The 10,114-nt window shown below is 39.9% G+C and overlaps 1 protein-coding gene across 3 annotated transcripts in view; it reads left to right on the top strand.

Annotated features, from left to right (window-relative positions):
* Positions 1 to 10,114, top strand: part of LOC107664175 (adhesion G protein-coupled receptor B3-like) — a 209,305-nt gene that overhangs the window by 123,398 nt on the left and 75,793 nt on the right. For all 3 annotated transcript variants that reach the window (XM_016454645.1, XM_016454654.1, XM_016454664.1), the window contains 4 exons: positions 1,289 to 1,453; positions 3,927 to 4,091; positions 8,157 to 8,321; positions 9,509 to 9,610. In XM_016454645.1, the coding sequence (XP_016310131.1) occupies positions 1,289 to 1,453; positions 3,927 to 4,091; positions 8,157 to 8,321; positions 9,509 to 9,610 (597 nt within the window). The remainder of the gene's footprint in view (positions 1 to 1,288; positions 1,454 to 3,926; positions 4,092 to 8,156; positions 8,322 to 9,508; positions 9,611 to 10,114) is intronic.

The following is a 10,114-nucleotide window of genomic DNA, read 5'->3' on the forward strand; positions in this document are numbered from 1 at the left end:
GTCCAGCTCCAACAAGCAGTGCGGAGGCATAAGTTCTTCGCAGATGCCCGGCGTACCGCTACTCCCACCTACCAGCCTGGAGAGCTGGTTTGGCTGTCCACCCGGGATCTGCGCCTCCGCCTGCCCTGTAAAAAGCTGAGTCCCCGCTATATTGGTCCGTTCCCAATACAGAGGCAGATCAACCAAGTCACCTACCTTCTGCAACTTCCACCCAGGTACAAAATTCACCCCTCATTCCACGTCTCACTCCTCAAACCTTGTTCTTCCTCCTCCTCCAGATCCACCGAGCCAGAAGCACCCCCCCCTCCTGAGGTTCTGGATCAGCCCTCGGTGTACCAAGTGAAAGAAATCCTGAATTCGACAGGGCGGCCGGTTACAATATCTTATTGACTGGGAAGGATACGGACCGGAGGAGAGGTCCTGGGTGGCCCGCGACGACATACTGGATCCATCCCTGCTGGAAGAATTCCACCGCAACCATCCAAACCGTCCCGCACCCCGAAGTCGCGGTCGCCCTCGTCGCCGCATGGGGGCATCAGGAGCCACCCCTGGAGGAGGGGGTAATGTCAAGAAATCATCGCAATCACTCACGTCAGCACAGCCACCTCCTCCGACACACACCAGATCCCAATCACCCCAATCCCAATTAAGCCCGCTATATCTTCTCACTCCACTCAGCATTCCAGTGTCCGGTCTACCGTTCACTACCCGAACATTTCCAGACTCCTTACAAGCTTTACTAACTGTTGTTTCCTTACCTCCAGAAGTCCATTCAGTCTCCGCTATTCCGATTCTCCTCAGCCCCGGTTCATCTCCAGGATTCCTACTACAACTCTCTCATATCTCTCTTACTCCCCTGCCTTCGATCCTAACCATCACAGCATTGACAATAAACCCCTCTGTTTACCTGAACTCCTCTTGTCTCTTGCCGGTTTGTGACACTGGGACTTTGATAAGTAAGCTAAGAGAGCTGAGACGAATTCAGCACGGCCTCGGCAGCCCTCCTGGCGCGTCTTTCATCACGCTAAGACAAAAGAATGTCATCAGCCGTGGTGCTCGGGATGGGGGTGTAGTGGTATGGGATTGGGAAAGGTAAATTGTAAAGAAAAGGGGAAATGATGCAGTTGTTTTGATTCATTGCGGCTGTGTAACAGCTGTTGATAAACAGGCTCGCTGAGTCGGTGCTGGAGGTGTTTCACTGCTGCATTTGAATGAGGCTGCGTGTGGGGGTGTGTGTGCATGCCGTGAGCAGTGTGTATGTGTCTTAAGTCTTGTCCTCTGTTGGCAGTGCACGGTGTGTGGGAAGAGTGGTCTCCATGGAGCCTCTGCTCTTTCACCTGTGGGCGGGGTCATCGCACCCGCGCTCGGATGTGCACTCCACCCCAGCATGGAGGAAGAGCGTGTGAGGGACCCGAGACCCAGAGCAAACTCTGCAACATTGCCCTCTGCCCAGGTCTGTGTGCTTCAGATGCACTGCTTTCTCCCATCCTCATGTCTCATCTCGCCTCACCTTATCTGTTCTCTTGTTTCCTTTTCTCCTCTTGTCTCTAACTTTCTGTTCCATTCTGTATTGTTCTCTTCTATTCTTTTCCACTCTTGTCTTATCTCATCTTCTATTCTCTTGTATCACCTGTGCTCTTCTATTCTCATCTAATTTTGTCTCATCTTGTCTGTGCTCTTCTTTTCTCATCTTGCATCTTCTCATCTCTTCTTGCTTTATCTCAGCTGTGCTCTTCTCATCTGTTGTCTTCTTTTGCTTCTCCTGTTCTGTTTTCTTGTCCTCTCTTCTCTTTCATGTCTTAATTGTGCTCTTCTCTTCTCATCTTGTCTCTTCTCGTCTCATATTCTTTGTGCTCTTTTCTTTTTTTCATCTCATATCTCTTCAGTGCTCTTCTCTGTTAGCTCATTTTCTCCTTTTGTTTCTCTGGTTCTCTTTTCATGTCCTCTCTTCTCTTCTTGTCTCAGCTCATATCTCCTTCTCTTCTCTTCTCTTCTCTTCTCTTCTCTTCTTTCGTGTTCTATTCTCTCATATCTCCTATCATATCTTTTCTCTTCTTGTCTCACATCTTTTCCTTGTTTCTTCTCCTCTTGTCTTTCCTTTTGTCTTCTCTTCTTTTCTCATCTTGTCTCTCTTCTCTATGGAGTCATTCTCTCTCTTTTCCGAATCTGATGCCTCCATGTTCCCCTGAGCCTCTTGCTTTTCTAGCCATTCTCTAACCGTAATCAATTTTGTTATAAATTGAAGACCACTCCACTAATTTGGATGCGGTTGTGTGATCCACCGTCCTCCGAGAATGATTTGGTGGAATTAGGCCTGACATGGAAGCCCCTCAATGTTTGATCCCGTCTATAAAGAATCAAAACTCATCTCACATGGAGGTGGCTCTGGGGAGTAAGCAGCAGCTGCCAGCGGTGGAACATTACAGGATCAATTACAGAATGGTTTATTACGTGGGACAGAGAGGGAATGGATGCGCTCACAAGGCTTCTTGGCATGTTGAAAGCAGCCACATGTGGCATGCAATAAAACCTGCAAGGCTGAGAGAAACACCGTTTCAGACTCAACCTACCACATAACTAAAGTAAAAATCACATAAGTACAATTGACTGTGAATGATAGCCACTTAGAGTTTCTATACACTATAGATGGGTAAGTACTGTAACAGATTGTCTAATCTTGGTTATTGTTGGTCTCATGCTTTAAAAGTCTCATCCCATTCAACAAAAAAAAGAAGCAATTAGCCCCACTTAACACCTCTGTGTTGTGTTTTGTAGCATCAGCTCACCCAGAGCTTGTGCTGTTGCCAGATTCTGGCTTGCATATTTTGGTCTGAGGCTTTTAAAGTTGACCTCAGAGCTCAGGTGTGATGAAAAGCCTCGACTGTTTTCAACAGATTTCTTCTGGATTGAGAGTGGAACGAACCACAAGCCCAGCATTTTCACTATAGGAGTAGCTTTTACTGGGTCATGTTGGCTAGTTAGTGAGCTATCTAAGGCACTCAGGCAGTGTTATTACCTCTTTCCCTGGGGCTAATTGGGTTATTCAGGCTGACAGTAGCCCTAATTCCAAATGTATGCAATCTTCTCTCTCTCTCTCTCTGTTTCATATATCATATCTGTCCTGATCCTGTTTGTATTCTAATTGAAGCACTCGTATTCAAATAATTGTGAATTTTTCAATACTAGCAGAAATTATAAAGAAGCAAATGTTCCATATATGACAAAGTTAACCTGAAAGGTGAAATGTGTCATTTCTGTTCCAAACAGAATTCCAGATAAAACTCGATTATTGCATATCTATAGAAAAAATATGAATGGTTCTTGCCAGGGCAGAAGGTACCACCATGATGCAAGATTGTTGTGGGTAGTTTCCAGAGCATTGCTATGTGATTGCTTAGGTGTTCTTTTTTTATTTTTAGCATGTTGCAATGAGGTTGTTAAGGTGTTCTAAGTGGTTGCTACTTTACCCATGTCCAAAATCACATGCACCATTGCATAGAAAATAATTGTACCCCTGGAAATGAAGTACTAAAACACCACTAATGTTTTCAAACATTTACATTTATGCATATGGCAAAAGTTTTTACCCACAGCTTGCACTGAAAGGTATACATTTTATTAGTTAATGCATTCTCTGGGAATCAAACCCATGACCTGTTGCAAGCAACATGCTCTATTATTTGAGTAGGTGTTATGCTAAGTAGGACCAGACAAACGGTTGCAATTCCATTTGGTACACACTTCACCTTATATTAGGACAATATATGCCAATATGTATTGTACTGCCAATATGGCAGGTAAATTCAACTTAATCAGAAGATGCTAAACCTAAATGTTCCAAACCCAGCTTCAGAAACTTACTTCTCTCAATGTTTTCTCTTCTCCATTTGGGATGCTGTTTTTGCGTTCTGCATGGGTGCCCACAGTGGACGGGCAGTGGCAGGAGTGGAGTGCGTGGAGCGATTGCTCGGTGACCTGTGCCAACGGAACGCAACAGCGGAAGAGGCAGTGCTCAGCGGCTGCTCATGGGGGATCTGAGTGCAGAGGACATTGGGCGGAGAGCAGAGAATGCTCCAACCCTGAATGCACAGGTACGACTCAGGATCCTTCTAAATCTCATTAACTCAAAGCGAAATCTAGGTGTATATTTTTCTTTCAGTATTTTTAAAGGGGTTTTCTCTCTTGGATATCCAAAAAGGAGAAAAGATAAATATCTTTTAGCAGTAGGACAGTTTTAATAACCCCATTAATTATTTGATGAACACATTTATTATAGAGCGCTTCAGTGATTGCATATTTTTGTAGGCCATCCCGTAAGTTAGCATCACCCTAGTTCTCTTGACAAAAAACTGATTTCTTTGAACCCCAGGCTAACTACAGTATGATATCATATCAACAGTAAAGACGCCTCTTCTATATACTGTATGTCGAGCATTAGCTTAAGTCTGTGTTGATAGACCATAGCAGTGGGTCTTGCTAGAGAGCGCATACTCAGTATGCCTGGTAGGTATTTCTTTAAAACACACTGGGGCCCCTCAGCATGATGCTTGTAAGCTGTAAGACTCTTGCTCTACATGGTTCATGATAACAGAGAGTCTCAGTGAGTTTGAAGCTGCTTACAGGGTGAGACGCGCTATGTTGAAGCTTCAAAGTTAAAATGGAAAATGTTTTGTTTATCATGTGCCTATACCACAGAGCATCAGATTGGTAAAAATGTAATGTTACATTAACTATTTATTTTTCAGTGTTCACATCTGAAATGTCTATGTTATTTCTATATATTTCAGATCACTTACATTGTTAAAATATTCAGCATTCAAAACGTAATCAACTGTGATGTTGTGATGAAGTTTTGATATATGAGGTGAAAATGTGAGATAAAAAGTAAAAACTACAAGAAATAAAGTTATATTTGTTTATTTTTTTTAAACCAATATTACTTTTTAATGGGGTCATATGATGCGATTTAAATTTTTCCTTTCTCTTTGGAGTGTTACAAGCTCTTAATGCCGGCTGTTCTGACTCACAGACGGTAAGTACGTTTTTTTATATTTAAAGAATTTGCCACTGACGATTCAAATGCAAGTTTTGAGCAGTGTAGAGTAGCGTTTGTTGTTTGTCATTTCTCCGATCACAAATGCAGACATGGTTTTATGTTTACATGGCGCGGCGCGATGCAATGCAACGCGTAAATAGACAGTATAAGTCATTATAATCCGTAATTATGTCCCCACTGGATGCAACAAATGCCTCGTTTATAATGGGTTTTAATGTTTTTGTCTCGTCGCTCCGGCCGGGACAAGGCATCACAATATGGTAAGGGGCATAACATTTCCGTCACACGCTTGAGGTATTCGGCCAATCACAACGCACTGGATAGCTGACCAATCAGAGCACACCTCGCTTTTCAGACCGATGAGCTTTGTAAAAATCGACGCGTTTCAGAAAGGCGGGGCATAGAGGAGAAACAATAATGTACAGTATGTGGAACATAATGTGTTTTTTTTAACCTTAAACCGCATAAACACATTTCATTACACCAAATACACAAAATAATGTTCTTTTAGCAACATCATATGACCCCTTTAATAAAAAATATAATTTTTTAGTCACACAATGTGACATTTCAAAACTATCAAAAAGGGTCAAAATTTCTATATATTTCACTTGGGAGTTGCAGGTGAAAATGTGAGCTAAAAAGTCAACACTACAAGAAATAAAGTCAAAATCATGTGAAATAGTCAACTTTACCTTCTTATTAGAAATGCAAATCTGTTCACTGTATATCTGAAGGTCATTTAAGAGAAGCTGTGAAAATAGATAGACTAAAGATGATAAATTGTTGCCTTTGAGTGGTAGAATATTTATTTGCTTGAATGCTTATACAAGTTCAGATATTAAGACACCTTTTATTGAGGTGGCTTGATTAAAGGCTTTTTTATGAAGCTGCGTAGAGGTCAAATACTGTATCTATCATTGCTTTTATATGATTTGACCGTATTTATTGATTTCAGAGTAACATTCCAGCAGCCTCCACATAGTCTAAATGTTAATGTAAATGTGTCCTTGAACACTAGTGTACATTCAGCACAGTTGAATGCTAGTTTACAGGTGAACATGTCCTTTCTCATGCATGATTTATAGCACAGCTGAGGGCAACATCTGTCTTTTTTTCGTTTTTCCCTTTCCAATGGCAAGAAATAATATTTTACTCCATTCATTAGATGCCCGTAAAATTTCCTGAAGCCTTTTAAAACTTTACCATAAAATGTGTTTCAGGACTGGCAAAGTGAGGAAAATTATTATCCCAGTTGCAGGGCACCCTCACGCTCGTAAAGCAGAGACTAATATCAGATCATTGCAAGTGTCGTGGTAATTATTTTATTAATTAAATCAAGAGCGAATTCTGCCAAAAGTCTAGTTTTATTGCATCTCTGGCCTCTAGAGCATGTCAACATGACAAGAAACTGGATGGTTTTTAATGCGCCAAACCCTTCTCTGCAAACGAGTGTGTTTTATAATGTTTCCGCACTGTATTTCTCTGAATTCTTTAGCTTTCACAGAAGATGGCTCGAATAACTTTTAAGAGTGCACATCCACATAAAGATGCAATGTCATTGTCGAGCTTGAAAGAGATGGAATGTAAGAAACGATGAACAGAATAAGATGATGCACACCATCTACGTTCAGGGGTTGGACAAAATATGAACACCCATTCTTATAGAGGTTAATATCATTTGTGTAGGCTGCCATTAAAACGAATGCTGTGACTGTACCTCTTTGCATCTGTATTCTTTATATTAGATCTAGCTGTGTTTAGTATAAATCGTGGATGAAATGGGTGATTTGATAGACTTACAAAAAGGGTAAATGATTGGAGCCTGTTTAGCAGGAGCATCTGTAACCTTAACGGCCCAATTGTGTATAATGTTTTAAAGGGGTCATTTGATGCGATTTCAAGTTTTCCTTTCTCTTTGGAGTGTTACAAGCTCTTGGTGCATAAAGAAGATCTGTAAAGTTGCAAAGACTAAAGTCTCAAATCCAAAGAGATATTCTTTATAAAAGTTAAGAGTCAACCATGCCTACCTAAAACGGCTCGTTCTAACACGCCCCCACATATCTACATCACTGTGGAAATATTAGCATAATGCCGCCCAAATGTGCACGCAAAGAAAGAAGGCGTGGTGTCAGGAACAGCAGTCGTGTTGATGCAGCCATGTCAGGGAGACGCTGTGTTTCAGTGCGAAAGCAAAAGCACTTTATTTGGCCTACCGGAAGTAGATGCAATTAGGAATCATTGGTTAAGATTTATTTACAACAGAACAGCACAACCCAGATGTTCCAATTTGTGCAACGCTGTGCATCCATTTATGGATGACAGTTTTTTGAACCTAGAAGAGTACAAGGCAGGCTGTGCACAAAGGCTATTTAAAAAAAAAAAAAAAAAGGGTTTCTGTTACACCAAATACACAAAATAATGATCTTTAAATAGCATCATATGACCCCTTTAAGAACAACAGTCTTTACATTTTTTTTTGACTGTGTACAAAAAGCATGTCAAGATTTCATCAGCAAAGAAGAATAATGGGCAAAAATGAATGGGTGAAGGTGAATGATAGGAACCATCGACCATTTAGAAGGATTGTGTCCAAACAGAACAGAACTACTGCAGCCAAGTGACAGCAAACCTCAATATTCACCTTGAAGACCCTGTTTCCACAAAAACGGACCATAGAGAACTTTACAAAGCTACCATCCACGAAGGAAACTCTAATCACAGACACCACTGCTAAAATACGAAAATGATAGTGTCATGATCATAAAATCTGTGCAGCTGGAGCACCAAGATTAATTTCAACATCTACCCTGGCCATCTCAATACCTGACTTAATTATTATTAAATTATTGTGGCCAGTTTTGGAGAAAAGAGAAAGAAGCTGATTCCCAGTCCTCTAACAATTCTGAAGTAACTGGCATTTGTTCTGATAAATTAAATTCTACTGGACACTGTTCAAACGTTGTATTAATCTATTCTAAGAAGGTTGGAAGCTGTATTAAAGGCAAATGGTGGTAAAACACTTCAACAAATACATTTTGCCCATTTTCTACTGTAGGTGTTCACACTATTTTGTTCAACGCCTGTATCTGTCTTTCAGCTAACGGACAGTGGAACGCTTGGGCTCCATGGAGTGGGTGTTCTAAGTCCTGTGACGGTGGTTGGCAGCGGAGGGTGCGCGTATGCCAGGGGCTGGCGGTCACGGGGCAGCCATGTGATGGCAGCGGGGAGGAGGTCCGCAGATGCAGCGAGCAGCGTTGCCCAGGTAACCTGCAAATAATTGAACCCCAAGAGTCAATTATGTCAGAATGGGCAGAGAGGGGTGAATGAGAGACGGATGCAAGGATAATTATCTTTTCCATTCAGAAATCCATGTCCTTTTTTCTGCACCGAATCATTATTCGTGTGAGAAATAATGAACATATACCATAATTGTATTTTCCAGCGAGGAATGGTCAACACAATTTTCACGAGTAATGGATATTTAATGTCACATAAATAAAGTCATGCTTTTCTCATCTATTAGAAACCATTTCCATGGAAACGATGCTTTGTTCATGCATCTACATGCATTTTCATACATGCATAGGTTTGTTACAAGGACAGTTATAGAATCTCATAATGTTGACTGAATTTATCATTCCCATAATCTCAAATGCTTGAAATTAGTTTTGCAGTCAAATAGATGGAACGTGAATGTCTTGACAAACATTTTTAAGAAGGAATTTCCAGATATTTATGATTTGCAGTTTATAATTTGATTTTCAATATAATTTGGGTGTTACAAACAATCCAGTTTAATAATATAATATAATATAATATAAGATTTTGTATTGTTAATATTATTTAATAATAATAATAATAATAATAATAATAATAATAATAACATACAATATTTTATAAATACATTTTATAACTAAAAATTATAATTGTATATTTGCATTTTTATAGTGGCATTTATATATGGGCAATGTGAAATTAAAATTGGCTCGCATCATATTCATACTAAAAAGTATAATTGTATATGTGCATTAGAGGCACATAAGTTTTCAAAATATATTTTTTACTTTTTTAATATTATATTGCAGCAATTATATGACCAAAACATATGTGAAATTTATATATAGGCTTTAGGCAATGTGAAATTAAAATTGGCTTGCATCATATTCACACTAAAAATTATAATTGTATATGTGCATTAGAAATACAGTTTTATTTCCTTTTATTATAATGCAGCATTTATATGACCAAAAATGTTGTGGCATTTATATGTGGGCAATGTGAAACTACAATTGACTTGCATTATATTCTGATCCATTTCCCTCATTCTCCATCAGCATCCATTATTTGTCATCTTCCTAATATCATTGAAATAATAATAACGATCTGCAAAAAAAAAAAAATACATAAATTAAAAGTGTCTAAATGTGAGTTTTTATTCCTGAACCATAGCTCCTTATGAAATATGCCCTGAGGATTATGCTGTGTCCATGCTGTGGAGAAGAACTCCCTCTGGGGAACTGGCCTTCAACAGGTGTCCTCCCAACGCCACGGGTAAGAAAAGCCACGACAGTCAGCGGTTGAAGAGCACTCAGCCTAACACAAAGACACAAAGAAAGAATAGAACTGCATCACAGATGCTTTCAATAGAAAGAAAAAGAACACAGCTTATGTTTTTTTTTTTTGTTTTGTTTAGCTTTTCTTTTGCAGTGCATTTATTTCAATGATGTTGAAATTATTCATAAATTCAGAAGGCTACTATGAAAAATGTTTCTCACTAGTATGTTCAGCACTGCTGTGACTGCCTTTAAATGGGTTATGCTATGTGTACCTAGAGATTTTTGTCATTTGCATACCATTGAACCCTACAGCATTTTGTCAACATCTTTGTGAAGCCGATTTCTGCAGCGGAGACATAAAGGAAGAAAATCTAAAAAGATAGAACCCGTTTCTCCATCCGGTATATTCTACTTGGAGATACACTGTACAGGCGTCCCTTCTTTTTCTCTCTCTCTCTCTCTCTCTCTCTCTCTCTCTCTCTCTCTGTCTCTCTCTCTC

This window comes from Sinocyclocheilus anshuiensis, unplaced genomic scaffold (genome assembly GCF_001515605.1).
Source record: "Sinocyclocheilus anshuiensis isolate Anshui unplaced genomic scaffold, SAMN03320099.WGS_v1.1 scaffold425, whole genome shotgun sequence".
NCBI classification, from domain to species: domain Eukaryota; kingdom Metazoa; phylum Chordata; class Actinopteri; order Cypriniformes; family Cyprinidae; genus Sinocyclocheilus; species Sinocyclocheilus anshuiensis.